Here is a 21,576-nt window from a genome sequence, read left to right on the forward strand (position 1 = left end):
AGTGCTAGAGGCAGGAAGAGAGGTCGGGGAGCAGAAGAGCTCTCAGGGTGAGGTAGCAGGTGTGTGCATATAGAAATGACTGTCCAGCTGCAGATTAAATGGAGAGACTCAGAGATATTCCCTTAAAAGCCCTTTTGTAGATCATTTGTAGTCCCTGGCATGGCATGTCTTGGAAGTGTTTGGAGGATGATATCTTTCAGCCTTTCCCCAAAGCTGATAGCTTCTTTCTCTATAGAATGTGGTTGTGTGCAGGACTGAGGATTTGTGGAACCCTGAACAACTGATAAGCTGCTACCAAATCTTAGAGGTAACTTTAACTTCCATGCATTAAAGGTGGTCAAAGCTGATCCCCAGTAAGTATTGTTTGTCTGTACCTGACACCTTCTTAAGGGCATTTCAGTTTAAGGATTGGTGATTTTTGGGAGATCTGTACGCTAGAACCTGAGTGCTATGAAGTATAAAAGCCTAACCCAGGTGGGTTATTTTGATCAAATGGTATCTCATTGTTTTACAGTTCTAGTTATTATGTGTTCACCTTGTGTTACAGATTCCTTCTACAATCAGGTCTATTCATCAGGATAAAATCCTAGCACTTAGACAGCAGACACAATTCTTGTGGGAGGCTTATTTTTCTTCAGTTGAGAAGATTGTATTAACTACACTAGAGGTAAGTGAGACCACTTAGCTCTTTGTCTTGAATAATGGTCCTTTATACACTTCTGTTGGCTTTCTTGTCTGTTATTGGTGAGGTGTAATTGAGTCAAATGCGACAAAACTGAATTTTATGTACTTGGATATGTCAGTTAACCCTCTTTTACCTGCCCTGCCAAGCCCAAGAAAATCCCTCCATTCCTAACAAAGCTCCATAGGAGAAAACTGACATGAGGAGAAATTCCCCTCCTTGACACAGAGATTGGCTCAGTCTTAGATCATTTCAGCAGTATGTGGTTAATGACTACCCTCCTGTCCTTCACACTCAGTGACATCCTTTGAAGACATATTTCTGGACCCCATTTAGAAAACCAATAATGACCAAGTAGGGGAATATGTTCTACCATTCTAAAAATATAAGCAGTTTACTGGGCACCAATGGCATTGGGGTACAACAAAAGTAATTCTCAACCCCACCTGCGCAACTCAACCAGCATCAGTGTTGTCTAGAAGAAACCAGCATCAGGATGTGTCGAGAAGAAAATCAGGACTGCACCTCTCTGGTGCAGAAAGTGTTAAACTTTATGAATGCAGAAAATCTTCTAGGCATATGGGTGCCCCTTGTAAGTTGCTTTTTATTAAGGCAGGAGGGAAGAAGGAGAGGGAAGCATGGAGATGATTAAAACCTTTGGAAGTAGAACAGATAGTGATGGCCCGAGGCTACACCACACTAGCACAAAAAGCTAAGAAAGATTTAGGAAACTGCACACTCATGAATTACAGGCTTGCAGGAAGGAGAGCAGAGGTCCTCTCGTGAGGCACAGCATTGAGGTGATTCTGAGGTGTTCGCATAATGCAACGGGGGCATTTATGGCCTCACTTTGGAGTATTTACTTTGGAAAAGTGTTTACTGCTCCAGAAGCTAATGGGATTTGTAGCATACACTGAGAAGTCTCAGTAGTACCAAGGAAAATTGAAAATCACCCTGTCTTGTCCACAACACTGTTCTCCTGCCATCCTGGGTATCACAGCCTGTGCTGGTCATGCCATGAGCACAGTGGGGTGTTTACTTGCCCCGAGCCTAGCCTGGGCCCCTGCTCTGGTCAGAGTCTTCTCATGAATGGTCCACATTTTTTTTTCATCCTGGACCTAGGTGAAAGGGGCTATTTAGGACCCAGGCCCAGTCCATGAAAGGGACAAGGTCAGAATGGCTTCCAAGGGCTTCCTTATTGCAAGCAAAGCTCTTATTCCTTAACATTGATTTCATTTTCTCTTCTGTTCATAGCAGCAGATTTGAATATATAATAGATCTTACTTTTCTATCCTATCTTCCATCCAAGACCCTTCCTGGGCCCTTCTTAAGGAAAGTTGAATGTCAATTCTTTTTCTTTGTGGAATGAGTGCTTTTTATTTAAACAAGTACATGTATAATGGAAAATACTTAAAGCATACAAATAAAATCATCTCCCCATACAAAATCACTATTTATGTATAGGTATGCACAAACACATATATATTGGCTTTTTCTATGTGAATTTATACATATGTTGCATTTTTTAATTTAAAGAATAGTCTTTCAGGGGTGTCTGGCTATCTGGGTTGGTAGAGCTTGCAACTCTTTTTTTTTTTTCAAAGGTAAATTTATTTATTTTTGAGAGAGAGAGAGAGAGAGAGAGAGAGAGAGAGAGAGAGAACAACCAGAGGAGGGGCAGAGAGAGACAGGAAGAGAGAGAGTCCCAAGCAGGCTGTCTCCACACCGTCAGTGCAGAACCTGACATGGGGCTTGAACTCCCGAACCATGAGATCATGACCTGAGCTGAAGTGAAGAGCTGGACACTTAACTGACTAAGCTACCCAGGCTCCTGAGCACGTGACTCTTAATCTCAGGGTTGTTCAATGTGAGTTCAAGCCTCACACTGAGCATGGAGTCTACATGGAGCCCATATGTACCTTGGATTGCAGGTAACTTGTTCTGTGAGTGTTCCGCAAGACGTGCAAACATTTCTACTAAACTTTAACGTGATGAACGGGTGATGTCTTGCAATATTAGTACGTGATGCCAAATGTCACATCATCACAGCTGAGCCAATGGTTCTTGAAATTCACTTTGATGTACAAGTGTTTTAGATTACAAGCATATTTCCAGAATGAATTATGCTCGCAAACCAAGATTTCACAGTGTATATATATATATATCATATATATATATATAATATATAATCATATATATAACTTATATATATATAATTTATTTAGATTATAATTTATTTAGATGATACATATAATCTAAACTTGTTTATAATCTGTTTTTTCTGCTTTTAATAATATGCTGTTAACATTTTGTCATGTTAGATGTTTCTATAATGATTTTAGTGACCATATAATATTCCATTCATAATATCACTTAATTTCTTTAATTATCCTCAATTTGAAGACATTACAGTGGTTTCTGCTTTTTAAATATTTATATGCATTGTTGCGGCAAATAGTCTCAGCACCAAATTGTTGTGCAGGTTCAAAATGACTTCCTGAGGATTAATTCCTTGAATTCAAAGTCCTGGTTCAAAGAATGTGACAAATGCTAAGATTTCTAATAAGTTGTCAATTTGCCTGCAATAGAATGGAACTAATTTATATTCCCTCCAGCTTATATGAGAGGACCTGTTTTTATTATTTTGGGTAATTTTCACTTTCACCAATATTGGACATTATATCTTTCAAAATGATAAATCATTATTATTTAATTTATATTTCTTAGGCTATTAGTAAGAATGAATATTTTTCATATTTCTTAGGCAACTCACAAAGAAATAGAAATGGCCACAACTTTGTCCCACTTTTTCTCACTAATTTTTAAGAGCTTATTCTACTAAAAATATTAACCCTCTGACTCTCTTGTTGCAAATATTTCCCCCAACTTGTAGTATCCCTTTCTATTATGAGGCAATCTTTTCATCTGTGGCGTTTTCATTTGCTACTACTGTTTAGAAAAGATCTTTTGACCGGTAATTTAATTTATACACACACTCCCTTATATTTTTCTAGTACTTTCATGGTTAACTTTTTACATTTAGCTGTTTAATCCTATTTACTTTTATATATATGATCATATATAGGATCCATGTTGAAAAATCTTTATTCTTTTTTGACAGATTATTGTGTAGTTTGTCCCAACATATTGTTTTCTTTCCTCAATATTGTCACATGCCACATTTATGCATCTTTGAGTCTGTTTCTGGCCTTTTGTGGGTTTTTTTTTTTAATGTTTATTTATTTTGGGAGAGAGAGAGAACAGGAGAGGCAGAAGGAGAGAGAATCTCAAGCAGATAATCCACATAATCAACACAGAGCCCGACATGGGGCTTAATCCCATGAACCATGAGATGATCATGTGAGCCGAAACCAAGAGTCAGATGCTTAACTAACTGAGCCACCCAGGCGCCCTGTTTCTGGCCTGTTGATTTTGCTCTATTAGTTGTCCACTCTAAAATACCGAGGCCACTTGTTTTCATTTTTCCTGCTCTGTATGTCATCCTTAGGCGGACCTCTGTTTGTTTACCTAACCTACTATTATTGACTGTTAATGTTGTTTCTAGTTATTTATTTTGTATAGATCTAGATCTAGATATCTTTATCCAAGCAATGAGTTTCTACATGTATCTTAGGCTACAACTCTATTTCTTTAGGCTAGAGTCCTTAACGTGGGATTTGTTGCTGAGCCAGAGTCTAGGTTCATGATAAGCATTGCCAAATTACCCTTCCAGAAGGATGCATCAGTCTGGACTCTCATAAGCCATCTGGGGGGACACCTTCTCTAGCTATGCTCTTGTGAGCCTTAAGGATCATAATTAAAACACACACAAACACAACTTTGCAGATTTGCCAGATGAAAGATGGTATCTCATTAATTACACTTCTTTTAAGTATTCTGCATAGAGCCAGTCTCTTGCCTATTCAGTTAGCAGTGTGCAGTTATCCTGAGAGAACAGTTGGATGTGTTATATTCATCAGAGTAGAATCTTAAGTCAAGCTGTTGTCATCTCTGCTGGAAAGGCCTTCTTCCCCTTGGATTTAAGCCATGCAGTTCTTTAGCGACACAGTTGTTTTGAAAACACTATGAACCATATACTTCATTCAAATTTATAGCAACTGTCAAATCTCCATATATAGTTCCAAGATTGGATTGTAACAGTTTGACCTCTCAACCGAATTGCATGAAAGATACCATCCAATTTCCCTTTTTAATTCAGAATCAGATTACCCCAGAATTCAATGTAACTAGAAAAGCAGAGAAAATAGCAGGAAATGCCATCCTCATACACAAATAAAGCCAACATGTTTATGAGAACAACCTAAGTATCACATATCAAAAATGTCTCCTCGGCTTAGAACTTAGATGATATAAGTCAGTCTGTACTAGAGCTACTAAGTTATGAGGATAATTCAAAATTACCCTTAGACAACATAGATTTGAGGATCCTTTGTTTTCAGGATGTTCTACACTCAGACTCTAAAACTTTGGGTCTTCCTTGCTTGCTATACATGAGGCCATAGAAGGGGATTACTCGGTCTTTGAAGATTATGAGCCTTAGTGTTGTAGGTAATGCTTAGACACAATTGAAAACAGGATGCCTTCTCTCCAATGCCAGGGTCAAGTTGTTAGTGCATTCCACTGCACTGCACTCTGTCATGCTTGGGAGTTGGCTAGCATTTCCAGTCTGATAGAAACTTCCTCATTCTGCATCTTGGAATTAAGGAGCTATTTAATAGAGCTGGGCTCTTTGGAGCTCAGTTTTTGTGTGTGTGTGCAAGTTGAGAAGTGATGATGGGACAATGATCAAATATTGCAAAGACAGTGCTCCTTCATGGATTCCATTATTTGTCAGAATATTGCACAGCAGTGACCTGGCACTAATGATTAAACCATACGAGCTCAGGCAGAATCAAGGTGAGTGAAAGAAAAGTGCACTAGATCGTAATAATATATGAATAGAGCTAATGGCAGTTTGGAAAGCACATTTTTAATGGAGTTTTATGAATTTTTTGTCTTCAGTTACCTAACAATGCACATTCAAACCATGGTATTGCTGATGCTGTTGTACAGTGAAATATTAAAATCAATGAAATAATGGAAATAGAATGCTTTGGCTCAGAGTAAGGTGGCATATGGTGGCACTGTGTGTGAGAGGCAATATTGCATTGGTCAAAAGACCAAGTCAGGGCCACACAGAATGACTGTAACCTGTAACCAGTAGTCCATTATTTAGAAGACAGATGGCACATAAAAAAAGAAAAATAAGGAGCCCGCCATTCTTCCCTTTGAATTCCGATTAATGAGAAATATTATCCTTATCGAGGGTACCATTTGGGTCTATAATGAAGAACTTTTGTATTATGAGTGTATATGTATCTATGTGTATGTTTGTGTTGATTTTCTTTATAGCCAAAGAAATGCCCAACTTCTAAATGTCGTGTCTTCTTCCACAATGATAAAGATTGAGCTCTAGACCCCTGCAAGGACCCCGGGAGCTGTCCAGTGTAGCAATAGGGAGAATTGGCCATTAGGAGAGGGACAGAATGACTTTTCTATTTGGTGAGATGAGATCCATACTTGTTCAGACTTTTGAGAAGGCAAGTTGATACAAACCTTTTAGAAAACATTTGTCAGTACATATGAACTGTTTTAACAGTGTTTATACCCTTTGACAATTCTCTGAAAAAGAATCAATTTTAGGGGCACCTGAGTGGCTCAGTTGGTTAAGAGTCCAACTCTTGATTTTGGCTTAGGTCATGATCTCACGGCCTGTGGGTTTGAGCCCCACATTGGGCTCTGCTCAGAGCCTGCTTGGGATTCTCTGTCCTCTCCTCTCTCTGCCTCTCTCTCTCTCAAAAATAAATAAACATTTTAAAAATGAATCAGTTCTAGATGTGGAAATTTTTAACTCATAAATATATTCATTGCTCTGCATGGAAAAAATTACACTATTATTGGTCCTTTAGGATACATAGCCCATGAATACTATTAACAATATGGAAAGACACCTATAATATCTAATATCTGTGATATTAAAACTATGTACAAATGGAAAAATCTATGCCTAGAAAATGGATTCAGGAATGAGACTTTTTTTAAGGCAAAAAAGTCAAGTCTTAAGTATAAAAACTTGGGCAGCTCTTCCTAACAAATTCTGAGGGGTTGTTAGAATTTACATGATATTTTATTTTACTACAAATGAGAAAAGTGAGACATAAAGATGGCAAGTTGCTTGACCCAGGTTAAATTAAACATTTCCTGTTGCTCTTATAACTTTACCGATATCTTCCTATCAAGATTCATTTGAAGAGAGTATAACATGCCTACTGGTATCTCAGAAGATTGCTATAACTTGTTGTATCCTTGAATTTGAAATGATAACAATATTGTGCTACTGAACCAGAAGGAGTATGACAATGAGAAGCATACTGCCCTGAGACTCGAAGTGAATGGTGAACCACTTTGTGGCATCCTGAGCTCCGTGTCATTCGTATATATGTCGGATTTATGATGCTGTCTACTTTCAATTTATTCTGTGTCTTGATGTCCAAATTCATTTAAGTGACCACATAAATTTGGAAAGCAAAAAAAGAGGATCTAAATGAAAAACTAAAAGGGAAAATAGACAGTAGATTTGGAAGGTATAAATAATATTATAAAACTTGAATAAATGGTATAGAAAGTGAAATCGTTAGCCACATAAAAACCCTTAACAACCATAAGAAGTTTCTCATAATTAATGCCTACACAATAGCATTTTTAACACACCCCTGTTGTACCACAGAGTGTAAACATTCATATTTTAGCTAGCTTCTTAAACTCTCCACCAAATTAGAAACCATTACCTAACCATATAAAATTAGCAGTTTTGATCTGGGAGTAAGAGAAAATACAGAAATCACTAAACTAAGATATTTGAGTTCTTTCAAATTACCTCCTTGCTTCCTTTCTTCTCTCTCATTAAGAAATATAAACATGATAAGGTTTGCAAAAATAAATGTAGCTTGCTTTATTACTTATCTATCACTATGTGGGATGAGACAAATGTGTTAATAACCTTAACAAATAATAAAGCTCCAGTTAAAATGGTCTTTACTTAAAATCACGTTGCATTAAATGGGAACCTGGAAAATAATGATTTAGGTCTTAAATCTCTTGAGAGGCATGGTAGGCTTTTTCTTTTTTTTTTTAAGTGCAAAAAAAAATTGCTACAAACATGAGATCCTGTATCAAGTTAATTATTTGCCAAATCATATCTTAATGAGTGGATGGTATAATTACAAGAGTTTGAAAGTCACAGAGAGAAATCTGTAAAGTGGACTAATCATGTTCATCTGACAAATGATTCAGGATGGGAGAATGTTTGACTCTAAATGTAGAATTTAATGATCTGCGAGGTCCCAAAGTCCAAAGAAACTAATGAACTAGCATGGCTATTAGTCTTTATATGCCATGGTTCTTGTCCTATTATGTGGGATGTTTGGAGCAATTGTTAACTCACTGCTTTTTGAGGTGAAATGTAAAAAACGTCAGCTAACCAGTACCCCAAAGTCCTACAGTTGACTTTGGAAGGAAAATGAAATATGACAGGTAAATCTGCCTCCTAAATTAAAGGAACAGATCAAACTTCAACAGCTTCTAGAATGTGCCATGCCTTCTGTACCCTCCCCACCCTGTCTCCACATGGATATGTGTGTGGACCGAGAATAGATCATCCTGGCAAGGATCTAGAACCACAGCTGGAGGCTCGACCATCAAGGCAACTGTTCCATGCACTCTGCTTTCAAATGAGAATGGACTTACTATTATAGAAAGACAAGGTAGAATTTATGGTTAAACTGAAGTTTAATTAGGAAATTTGATTAGCCATAATTCATCTCTTTCTCTCTCACACTGTCTTCCATTGCTCTGTCACTCTGTTTGTGTCCCAGACGCTTTTATCTGTGAAGAATTTGGGGGTAGTCGCTACTTTGAGGGTCATCATTCCCCAAATTTGGACTGAACACGCTCCTTATCAAATACCATCAGGGTTTCATCCTCACCACACACTGTGTTTTTATTTTCTAGATTATTCAGGACAGAATATTCAAGCACATATCACGTAACAGTTTAATATGGAACAAACATCCTGGAGGACTGTTCGTACTACCACAGTATTCATCTTATCTGGGAGACTTTCCTTACTACTATGCTAATTTAGGTAAGTGAGTTCCTTTCAGGGTGCTACCTTGTGTTTACCCTCCAGCTGTTGTCCAGGTTAAAGTCCCTTGATTTTTCTGTTCTAGAGCAGGGTCTTCCTACCAGCCTGCATGGGACATTGCTTCCTAGGACCCTGTCATACACGGCGTATCAAGATCAAGAATTATAAATCTAGCAGAACATCGCAAGATGAAAAAACTCCTTTCTTGTCTGAGCAGCACTTCACATTTAGTGGAGTCATTCCCTTTTGAGACATGGGCTCCCCAAACGATGGATCATTTTGAACATGACAAAGGGTTTGCTGTAATTTTACGTCTCCTCTTATATGAAATGGAACCAGAAGAGCTCTCCCTAACTCTTTTTTGTTTCTTCGTTTGCGATCTCAACGTATCTCTCTCCTACCGAAGAAAAGTGGAATTAATAAAGGGAATGGAGAAAGATTTAATAATGTATGACAAGAGACAAACCTATTCACCCATTTAACATTTATTGTGCTCCTCTTATATGTTCCATTAATGCAATGCTAGGTGGTAGAAATAAAAAATCAGATGAGACACAATCTCTGCTCTCTGGCAGCTTCTAATCTAATCCCAATGAGGAAAAGGGAATGGGCAGGGTCCTAGACAGAGCTCGGCTATTACTGCCATAGACGTTTACGTTTTTGCAGCCCCACTTGTGCTAGTGTTAACAGCATTTTAGACATTTCCCTTCATTCACAGTTCCAAATTGGAGAAACTCTGGGACAGTAAAGCATCTTTCAAGATATTGTGGGGAAAAGACTCTAGATTTTCCGCCCTGTGCAGATGTTCCCCATAACGATCTCACCCGTGAGTTGTGTGTTTCATTTGAAACTGATAAAAAAGAAACTGAACGAAAGTCCTGTCCCGAAGTATCAACCAGTGACAAAGAACCCTTTAATCCAAACCAAACATGTTATGGGGACTGGTAGTAAAACCAGGGTATGGTCCACACTGGGTAATACATTTAGAATTTGGTAATTTTTAGAATAAGGCCATATTTGATAAAAATCCCTGCGTATTTCTTGTAGAGCTAGTGAGATCTTCATGTGGAGCAAGCACATTAGAAGTGTGTACATGATGCTGCTCAAACTAGTACAGGAGAACGTTAAAGCAGTGACTCGTCCTCACCGTGGAAAAGGAACCCCTCCATCATATTTATTCTTCCTTGGCAAAATTTTGATTGTGTATCTAGATAGTGGGGAAGTTAGCTTCTTTCTAACATGCTATTAAAGTACCAATTGGAAGATACAATTTGCTCTACAAAACACCCATTGAATTCTTTAATATGTATAGTCTGATTCTTCCCTTTACTCTACCAACACCAAAGCTGAACTTAAACGTCACTGCACACTCTTGTTTGCATTTAAGCTACCAAAATGCAAAATTTGTGGGTCTAAACTAGTGAAGTCTTAAAAAGCTTTTAAACCTGTCTCCATTTTCTTAGTGAGTTCTTACGGAAAAACTCACTCGAGGGAGAAGCCATCTCACTTCTTTCGCTTTGGTGGCAGTGCCTGTTTTGCATATTTATGACACCTTTCTACCTAAGGCTTCAGAGCACAACAGTTGGCAGAGGTCTGGGTCACACACTTATTCTCTCAGCTTCTGTCAGCACCGCACAGAAAGAGCTTCTTGGGAGCATAGAAGCTTCCACTCCCAAATGATGGTGATGATGACAGTGATGATGACAGTGATGGAGATGATAGCCATGAACAAGTATTGAGCACTTACTATTTGCTGTGTCCACTGCTACCTGCTCATAAAGCATTCACTCCTTTAATTCAGTTCTGATAATAACCCCACAGGTTTGATGCTCTGACCCTGAGCCCCATTTCATAGCAGGGGAAACACCGAGGGGAAGATCCCACCACCACTGGGGGGTAGCACAGAGATTCAGACCTAGACAGTGAGGCTCTGGATGCTGTTCTTTTAACCTTTACCATTTGCTGGTTATAATTTGCAATAGTAATAATCAGGCAAAAAAAAAAACACACAAAAAAACAATAAAAAACCCTTAACTACTTTGTTAAGAATAAGAGCTATTCAAATACCCAAGGAGAGAGAGTACATTTTCTTAAATCCATATTACGATATAAGTGACTAGCATAGACTCTTTCTGGAGTAGAGGGAGGTGAGTGGTGGGGTGTGTGTTAAGACTTTGGGTACCTAAAGAGCAGACGGGTGATCAAAGATGCATCCCCAGGGGAGGAAAATGTTATCAAAGGAAGAACCTGCAGATACACATTGAGCTGTAAATTATCGAGGTCCTGGAGCCTCAGGCAGCAGTTAACTAGCAGCTTTTCACCTTGTTTTTGTTCTGTCAGGACATAAGAGGTGCAGGACAAATATGCTAGGAGGGAACATTAGCTTAGGGTGAGGCAATGGAGCGAGGAGGAATGATTTTCTGAGTGTTGTTTTTCAGTGTTTCATTGGCTCCTCTCCCCTTTCTATTTCAGGTTTAAAGCCCCCCTCCAAATTCACTGCAGTCATCCATGCAGTGACCCCCCTGGTCTCTCAGTCCCAGCCAGTGTTGAAGCTTCTCGTGGCTGCGGCCAAATCCCAGTACTGTGCCCAGGTGAGTGGGGGTGCCAGCAGCACCTGCCTCCTCCAGCTCAGCGGACCCGAGACCCCCCCCCACCCCCTGCTTTTACCTGCCCTCCGCTTTGCTCCCTGGGACTCGTCTAACGTCATGCCCTGCTACTCCCCTTTCATTTGTCATGCCTTGTTACTCCCTTTTCATCAACTTAGAGGTTCTTGGAAGTGAAATCTAGCACAGGTAAGGGATGGGTTACAAAGAGATTTTCCGCTGGGGTTACGTTTAAATATATACACCAACACATTCTTTAAAGAATGCGTAAGCACACTATTTTGTTTTTAAATGTCACCGTGGTAAAGTAACATCAGAAATGCCATGGGAGGACCCAGAAAACTAAGTTTCAACAGAAGGAACAGACTTGCTGGTTTCAGGATGCATCTTTCATAGCAACCATGACTTAATTATAAAATTGGGAGCAGAAGATTACATCTTTGACAATAAAATTTTCCAAATCAGTGTCACTCCAATACTCTTAACAGTGGAGTAGCACTGGCTCATAGCCAGAATTCACATGCTCACTATATGTTTTTATTTAATTTGGTCAGTGTTGTTATCTTGCTCATAGTAAGACATCAGAACTTAGGAAACCACTATATTAAGATTCAGCAACCCTGAAGTTTACTTCTTTTCTCCCCAGCTTTCCCCTACCTCCTTGTTGTGTTAGGTTACTCTTTCTGCCCTGTCTCTCTAGTTGTTGAGTCACCAGGTTCTGAAGATTGTGTGGGAGGGGACCCTCTTTAAAATTCAGGGTTGATGTCTGCCTCCTGCTAAGGCTTCCATCTCTTCTCCCTCTGTCTTGAGAAGGAGCTGGGTTGGAGGCCTATATAAAGCCAGCCTTCCCGAGCCATCTAACGATCCCCTGTCCCTTTCAGATCATAGTTCTATGGAATTGTGACAAGCCTCTACCAGCCAAACACCGCTGGCCTGCCACGGCTGTGCCTGTCATCGTCATTGAAGGAGAAAGCAAGGTAGGACAGGAAGGTGGCCCTGAGTGTGGAACCACCATGGAGCCTTTGTTTCTCTGTGGGGTGCTTTGGGCATTGGCTCTAGATTACCTCTTCCTGCCCAGGGGAGCTTCTGGCCCTGGACTCTTTTCTCTAAAATTGTCCCTGGGGCCCCTGGGTGGTTCCGATTCGTGAATTGGAGCCCCACATTGGGGACTCTCTGCTATCACTGCAGAGCCCACTTCAGATCCTCTGTCTCCCTCTCTCTGTAGCCCCTCCCCTGCTTGAGCGCGCTCTCTCTCTCTCTCTCTCAAAAATATAAATAAATGAATGAATAAGTAAATAAATAAATAAATAAATAAATGAATGAATACATACATACATACATACATACATACATACATAAATAAATGAAATTGTCCCTGTCGCTGAATATCCTCCGCTTTGATTGGGTCCTAATACTAACTCTTTAGGAGCTTTGTGACCCTGAATGTATTTTCCTTCTCTGAGCCTCAGTTTCCTCATCTATAAAACAGAAGTAATAACACATACTCGTAGGGTAGCTATTAGGATTAAATGCATTCAGGACCTGGCAACGGTGATCTTTCTATAAAAGATGAGTATCCAGATGAGGCTGCCAATGCTGGTGATGCATGAGGTTTGCTTGGCTGGTTAGCCTGGATTACTTGTGTCTTTCAGAATAGTTGCTGGTCCTCACATTTGTCCCCCAAAGGACATTTGCATTTTAATTTCCTTTGCGTGTCTCCACCAGAGACCCACAGGTGCCACCTAGCTGGCCCCTTGCTTCCATTCTGCAATTCATTTTGCCTAGAGCGGGATGAACTTCTTAATCATCTCGCAGCCTCAAGGGATTCTGTTTGCTAGTGCTTTACATTAACATTTGAGGCCATGTGTAATCTGTTCTTGGCCAGCCTTACCAGTCTTCTCTCTCATTGCTTTCCCCCACAGACCTTGTCCTCTCACCAAATTTGATCATCCACGGTTACCTAAATTGCCTTCCTGCCTCTGATTCTTGTCTTTCCCTTTTGCTTTAAGTCTTGACTATCCCTTCTCAACTCTTCATCTCTGTTATCAAAATCCCCATGTATTCTTTCATCCCTGCTCCCATGCACCCTCCCCTTTGGAGTTTCTTCCACTCTTGGCAGCATCCTTTTTTTCTCTAGCTTCTGCTTGTTACTTCTTGTAGGCCATAATCCATTGTGAGGCAATTAGTGGCTCCTAAATAAAACAGATTGGTGAAGCAGTCATCCAAGAGACCTCTTTTGTCAGTGCCCAAGGAGTCCAGTCATGAGAGATTGTCTCACACTAAGTAAAACATCTTTGAGCCAGAATAAAAAAATATCAATTGGGTCAGACCATTCAAAACAATCACTTGACTTGCTAAAAGTGGCAGTTTCACACAGTTCAACATGATGCAGTGAGAACTGTGACTGTCATGTGGGCAAGACTATCAGTGCATTATCCTGTCATTTCCAGTGTTATGACTGCCTACTGTGTGCTGGGCACCATGCAGTGTGATGGAACACAGTGCAGAATACGATACGTAGAATCCCAGCATTCCCAGGGCTGGCATCCAGCGACGTGGGTATCCAAGAGCTGCTTCATAAGCATTTAATGAGTAAAGATGGCAATTAGAAAATCACCTGCCTCTCGGCATGCGTCTTACCTACTCTTATGAAATCCGTCTCCCCACAGATGTGGTTTTACAAGAGGGATGGGTGCACAAAAATCTCCCGCCTATAATCCCATACATCTTTCACGCCATTGCCAATGCCTGAGTCCCTGAATGGTGCTCAGATGCATGCTGTCAACTTTGGACTTGGAAATTCATTGTTTTTGTGCTTACATGGGTGACTAGATCTTCTGGTAAAGAAGTCTTCCTTTGAATTTGTTAGAATATCCATACAGGTTCCAGTCGGACTGACTGGGAGCCGTTCTGACTTCTATGGCTCACGGATTCATTGGTTGATTTTATATTTTTACCCTGTAAGTAGTCCCAGTTTCTTTATTTACGAGACAGTGGGTTTTATCAGATGTAGCTTATAAGATACTTCATATTCTCCCCGCCATATCTGTGGCGTCTTGCCATTTGTTGAGTCCTAGCCTCCACCTTGGCCACTGATTCCAGTGGGCCATGTGATTCCTTTGCTCTCACTCCCACTACTCTGGGATTGCACCACCTAGTAAAGCATTTGCACTCAATTAAGTATTGCTTAAGGCTCTGTATTCCGGTTATCCTAGGCTAAGACTCAGGCCCATTTTGAAGATTCAGTGAGATAGTGCATTATAGGTGCTTAGCCTAGTTCCTGTTATACACCAAGAGTACAATAAACGTCAGCTACTCTTCTGCGGAGGTATTGTAATGTTCGTATCATGGACTGTAAGACGAGTTACTAACTTTCTGTGCCTCAATTCCTCCTTCAGTAAATGGAAGCAATCATAATACCTAACAGGGTAGCTAAAAGATCAAATGGTACAACACTGTACTTGTAAATGTGCTTAGAAGTATGTGTGCACGTGGTCAGTGCTCGGTAAACATTAACTCTTATTGTTCTTTCTATAATTGCTTATGGATATTTCTTATCTTGCCCATTAGATCATAAACTTCTTGAGTCTTGGTAGTCATTTTTGTTAATCCTAGAAGAGGTTGGGCTGGTATATGGTAGCTAACTGTTTCTTACATGAACTAACAAGCAAAAGCCAGTTCACTCAGGATTGACTTTGTAAGTACACCAGTTCCTTTCATGCTAAAGCATTCAACTTTTGGAATGTAGCTGAGGCAAGGTATTTGAAAGAGAGCATCTAGTTTCTACACTAGAATTTGAAGTGGCTAGATTATGGGCTCTTAACCTCTGTCGATGAAGCATGTTCAGAAAAAGGAAGTGGATCCTTTTAAAACCAGTGGTTGGGAACATAATGGGAAAGGAGTCATAGGTCTCCTTATTCCCCATTTTACATTTCCATATCTAGCCTTGAGTTTAGAGTTGATGTGTTTGCTGCTTTGGCTGCAAAATTCTCTTTTGAATTTATAGGACTTGTCTTTGCAGCTCTCCCCCTAAAGACTTAACAAGGGAAAGGTCAGGGCATCACTAAGCTGGCAGCTAATGGTTTCTGTGTTAGTCAGTGGACATGTAAACAGTATCAGGAGAATTGCTTCAGGCTGAGATTTCTGAGCACTGTGTATATGGGGTTGCTGATCACTTTATATTTTATTTTATTTTGAAAGCCTGAAAAAGAAAAAGAAAACTTGACCCAGTTGACAGATGTGTAGGAGCAGACCCTGGAGCCATTTATGCTACAGATCCATCCCTTGAGCTCCCAGAGATGGGAAATGTGGGCACTTCCCACCCTCTGATGTCAGAAGCCCTCCAGTAGCTACACAGGCACAGAAGCCGATTCTGAGATGTGGGTTCATGGATGAGCTAGCTTCTTGGGGGTTGGGGGTCTCAGATTTGTGGAGAGCAGACCCTTGGTAGCCAGGTTCAGGGTCTCCCTTCTCCCTCTGTCTCCAGTGACCAACTGCTGTATTCCCTGGCCTTTTGTGCCTTGGAAGTTGGTGGCAAATGTGCCTTTTCTCTCAGTCTCCAAGTGTGAATTTAGAGAGGATGTCACAACTGTGAATATAATTTCCAGAGGAAGGTGGTGAATATGAGATCACTTTATGTGCCCCCAATTCACTTTTGGGGTCCTTGTCAAGCCTGAGGCAGGTCCAGCATGGTGGATGAGGTGCTCTGTAGAAGCTCACCATCTGGGATGCAATGCTGGTGGGTCCATCTTGAGCAAGACATCTAACCTTTCTATGCCTTAATTTTCTCAGCTGTACAATGGGGTTATTATAAAGATGAAATGCGATGACGTGTATAAAGAACTTGGAACATTTCTGACACAAAGTAAATGGGTTTTTTACCATGTTAGTTATTCTTAAGTCATCATTCTCATGGTTAGTTATCCTGTGGTACATTCAGCACAGAGGTTGAAGGTATGACTGTCACAGAGAAGTCTTTCTAGACTTAATTTTTCCAGCTGGTCCCTTTATCCCCAAAGCCCTCACCACCACCACCACCACCCCCCCACCAAAACACACACACCTCACCATGCCTTATCCTGGAGTTGCCCAAACTTTATTCATGTAGTGCCTTCACAATGTGCCTAAATCCATAGACCACATATGCTCTGTTTATTTAATATTTTTCTATAAATCAGCTTACTTTTCGTTTCAGTGAAGTTATTTTTGAATAAGTTTACTGCTGCTCCCTGTTATTGCTATAGCCACTAATCTCTGTGTATGTATATTTTCTCATCTGTGCTAACATCAGTGAAGAGTAGAATTTTCAAATATGTGTCTCTACACCTCCTGAAATGACGTGGCCTTCCAGTAGTGTGTGGCCCACACTTGGAATCATGGCTCCATCCATCCACTCTCTCCAGGCCTCAGGGTGCTGGTTCTTTCCTCTGTGCCTTATGTCTGCTGAGCGCTGTTTCTGCCTCACTTCTCTTTATACCCGGTGGATTCCTGTCCATCAAGTCCTACTTAAATGTCCTGTCTTCTCTAAGGTTTTCACCTGCGCTTCCAAGTGGCTGGCTGCTGCGTCCTCTGCACCCCTGGCATGGTCCATATCGGGCTAGGACTGGTCAGCGGCATCTCGATGGCTGCGGACTGTGAACTTTCCCAAGACAGGAGAAAATGTCTTATTTACCTTGTACTCCCTTTGACTAGCAAGGTGTCGGTACACAGTAGGTGCCCAGTAACGGTACATGATTCTCCACCGATGGGAAATGGAAATATTCAGTGTTGAAGGATGACACGGTGGTAGAACATTCTTTTCGAAGGTGAAGATGGGGGAATTTTCCTGAAAACGGGTCTCCAAATTTACTTCTTTTCTTTAATTCCTTTCCTCCTGTCTGCTTTCTCCCCACCCCAGGTTATGAGCAGCCGTTTCCTGCCCTATGACAACATCGTCACAGACGCAGTGCTCAGCCTTGATGAGGACACTGTGCTTTCCACCACGGAGGTAAGGAGCGGGCGTGGGCTCTTCAGGCAGGTGTCCCAAACCCCAAGGGGCCAGCGTTTCCTTTGCCCTTGCCTCGGCTAACTTGAAAACCTTTTTCAAAACTTCCTGCACAGTTGGTTTTAATCAACCTGGTTCCTGATAGCACCTTGCCACCACCTGGAACCCTGATGAGGGCATTTTTTCCCCCTTTGTTTTCTCTGCTAATTGGCTCCTCATTTGCATGGCTGTGCCTCACCTTTCCCCTCCTGCCTGCCCTCCTTTTGTTTTTCAACAGCACAGCTGTGGGCACATGTGCAGAGCCAAGGGGAGTAGTGGGGGCGGAGGTGGGGAACCTGGCTAGCATCATCTTGAGACCACACAATCCAGAGCAAACAGCCCATCCTTCCCCGGTTATCCTAATGCCTGTGTGCGTGTGTGTTGCCATTGTTAGGGAAAACTATTCTGGGTTCTGAAGGCAGGCCTTCTATCTCGCATTCAAGCGCTCATTTTCCTTCACCCACACAAGAGCAAACGATTTCACTCTTAAGACGGAGTCGGAGATCCTTGCTATTTCAGATGTTCAGGTATTTGTGCCAAAAATAAGATTGCACAAAGAACGTGTGAGGAGGAGAGAGAGAGGAGGAGAGATAGATATGATAGAAAACCAATTTTTACAACCCGAATGAGTATTGATCTCAGAAACCTTACTTTAAACCATCGAGGGGACCAAAGACAGTTCTATAAAAATGTCATATATCGGAAATGCATTATTAATGGTGGCTGCTAAAAAGCACAGAGACTGAACTACTTACACCTTTACCTTTTTTCCTGCCTCTTATTCATAATCATTTTCTTTCCAATTTAAACATCGACACTTACCAGCATGCACTTTCCTGGACGCTGGACCGATTCTAATGGCCTGCTGCCTGCGCAGCCAGCGCTTGGTGTTAACCTAGGCCAACAGTCCCACGGCCTCTTTCTTGAAATTCGGTGGATGCTTCCAATTTCCATCAAATGGAGTTGAATAGAAGTTATGTGCAAGAGCTGCCTAAATAACCCCAGGACAAAATGCCCTGGGCCTCACTCACCTTGGTAAATGCTTTTTCTGCAGCCCAGGCTCTATAAATACTCAGTGAATGAATGATTGGAGAGATGTGTGCTGAAGTGTTTAAAGCCTGAGCACAAAGCCAGTTGCGGCACGTGCAAGTCTGCAGGAGAAAGGGGTTTGGGGGGGACAAGCTCTGCCTAATGTTCAAAGGGAAAGACAGCTGTGGAGTACAGGGTGTGGGACACTCCAGCTTGCATGTTTCTGCTGCTTCCTGCAAGGGAAGCCGGCATCCCAGTAGCATATTCATTCAACAAGTATTTATTGGGGGATCTCCTTGTTCTGGTCTCCACGCCGGGTACCTTGATGACCCAGCTCCTGCCTCTAGCCATCACAGTGGTGGCAGCAAACAGAATTCAAGTCTAGGGATTTCAGTGAAGGGCTTTAGGATGACTTAGGTGGGCGGGCTTGTAGGCACCGGAGTACCTGGAGAGCGACAAGAACCACAAGCAGCCCCCACCCCCAGGGGTGAAGAAGGGAGAGGAGGAAATCGTGTTTCATCATCTTTGAGAGGAGACTGCTCTCCAGGAGCTGTGACGACAGCGGAATATGGCAGATGGGGGCGAGATAGGGCAGATAACGGCAGGATAGGGAAGATGGCAGTGGGATAGGGAAGATGGTGGAGGGGTATGGATGACAGCAGCGGGATATGGCACGTGGCGGTGGGATAGGGTAGATGGTGGCGGGGTATGGTAACTGCCAAAACTCTGATGCCAAACCTAGGAGGGAGCTGGGAAGAAATACCCGGACCTCTCTCTTTCTCCCTCTCTGTCCCACCTCCATGTTCCCCCTGGTGACTGCCATTGACCCAACTCAGTCAGCCAGCAGCCTGCAAGGGAGACCAGGTTGTGCCATCCATAGGGTTCCATCCTGCCCAGCCACAGAGCATGGCCAGAAGAGCAGGGAGGGGACGTCGGAGAGCAGACGCGGGGAAAAGCAGCACGCTGGCCTGGTAGAATGTGTGGTCAAGACATCTGCGGCGTCTATTTAAATCATTATCCCATGGCCTCAAATACTGATGCGCGTTACATCTTCCCCTGGGCAGAAGGCACTTAGTCCCACTCTACAGGTGTTTTTATCTGTCCCACGGGCAGGTATCTTGCAGCTTCTTTGACGTTTCCATGGGCTGGTGAACGTCTTTTCAAAGACTGGCAATTCCAGCCGCCCAGGGCGTGCTGGGAGGGACATGGGTCCTGTGTGAAGTAATGAGAAGTCAGCGTTGGGGGGGGTTGGGGAACGGTGTCAGCGTCGTTGGCCAGGGGTCTGGTTTACTTTTGCCTGCTGACCACGAAGTGCTTGTGTGACCTAAAACGGCCAAGGACAAGGACTTCTCTTTTCTCGCTTTTTAAGTGAATGGATGTCGGTTCATTTTATTCCCTCTCTGAGGATTCTCCGGTTGTTTAAATGCCTCTCTGTAGTATCAAGGATAGATTTTTAAACAGCATTCTGCAAAGGGTATTAGATATAGTTGGTTTACAGTTATTTACATTTATCTGGGTTGCTGCAAATTCTCAAAAGGAAACAGATGTTGGTTTTTAAGAGAAAAGGCCCTAAGCTGACCTTTGCCTCCTTTGATGTGTTAATGATCTTCGTGAAAGCAGAACTATCACAAGAATCGTAGTTTTATCTGAATTTACTTTCCAGTTCCTTTGAAATGACTTGAAACGGCTTTGAGATAGTAAGAAATTCATGTGATGAAAAAAACCCCATCGGGTTCTATAGCAGTTGCCAGTGCGTGTGTTTCCTTTTCAAAGAATAATGGAAAACCCCAAAGAGCGCTGACAGCCAGGCTGATTCTTTGACGCCGGGCTGCATAATATACGGGCCCATCAGTTGGCGCCATTAATATCGAGCGCCAGTGACGGTGTGCAGGTTATCACAACCAATTTCAATCTTCTGGCAGATACGGTCCACTCCCCTGCTGCTGGCTCCAAGATACCCTGCCCCCAACAAGCTTTCTTAATGTATTTTCCAATGCCTGGCTGCTTTCCCCGCCGCCCCCCCCGCCATGTTTGCATTTGTGGGAACAAACTACGTTCTTAAAGCCTTTCTTATCTTGAGTTAGGGAAACTAGATATTCAGAAAATTTTGAATTTATGGCTGTTCACAAAAATAGTGACTTCTGGCCCCCAGTGAATTCAGAGATAGAAGGACCCTCACAGATGATTCAGGCCAGTGTTTCCTAGAGGATGGTTTGTGCACAGTAGTTTTGCGTGGCTCATGGCAAGCATATTTCATTTCAACAATTGTATTTACTGTTTGCTAGAAAACAATATAGCCAGCAGTGAAACCTAGGATTTCACCGACATGTTTACATAGGATGAGGCTAAGTAAGAAAAGGAAAAAAAACAAACATAGGCAATTTAAAGAAAAATATTAAATACGTGATTGTGTGGTGTGGGACTGTGGCAGAAAAGAGAATGATGTTACGCGTGTGGTGAATGCTTGGGAAATACTGATCTAGGCTTATTTTCTGTGCTCTTTATTTGACGTAAAATTCACAACATAACCATAAAATTAACCATTGTAAAGTGAATAATTGAGTGGCATTTACTACATTCACAATGCTGGACAGTCATCAGTTCTGTGTCATTCAGAAACATCTTCATCACCCCAAAAAAGGCTCCATATCTGTTAATCAGTCACTCCGTAGCTTTTGGAACCGCCGATCTGGTTTTGTCTCTATGGATTCCCTTATTCTGGGCATGTCATGCCATATGTAGCCTTTTGTGTGTGGCTTCTTTCACTCAGCATACTGTTTTCAAGGCTCAGCCATGTTCTAAGTACTTCATTCTTTTTTATAGCTGAATAATATTCCATTGGATGGAGATACCATGGTTGGTTTATGTATTCATCAGTTGATAGAACTGGGTCGTTTTCGCTGCTGGCTGTTGTGAGTAGTTATTGGCTACGCTTTTCAACCTCTGGGGGGTAGGAACTGGCCTTGCTGCCATCACTCAGTTCCCAGCCACCATCCCAGCGTAGCAACTGGAAAAATTTGTAGAATAAATGGAATTT

General features: G+C 41.8%; 1 protein-coding gene across 1 annotated transcript in view; it reads left to right on the plus strand.

Annotated features, from left to right (window-relative positions):
* The window catches only part of EXT1 (exostosin glycosyltransferase 1), a 285,668-nt gene that overhangs the window by 256,669 nt on the left and 7,423 nt on the right, over positions 1-21,576 (plus strand). Inside the window, exons 4-8 of the mRNA XM_049632978.1 lie at positions 548-667; positions 8,753-8,885; positions 11,358-11,476; positions 12,370-12,465; positions 17,385-17,474. Coding sequence (XP_049488935.1) covers positions 548-667; positions 8,753-8,885; positions 11,358-11,476; positions 12,370-12,465; positions 17,385-17,474 — 558 coding nt within the window. The remainder of the gene's footprint in view (positions 1-547; positions 668-8,752; positions 8,886-11,357; positions 11,477-12,369; positions 12,466-17,384; positions 17,475-21,576) is intronic.

The sequence above is a fragment of the Panthera uncia genome, chromosome F2 (genome assembly GCF_023721935.1).
Source record: "Panthera uncia isolate 11264 chromosome F2, Puncia_PCG_1.0, whole genome shotgun sequence".
NCBI lineage: Eukaryota > Metazoa > Chordata > Mammalia > Carnivora > Felidae > Panthera > Panthera uncia.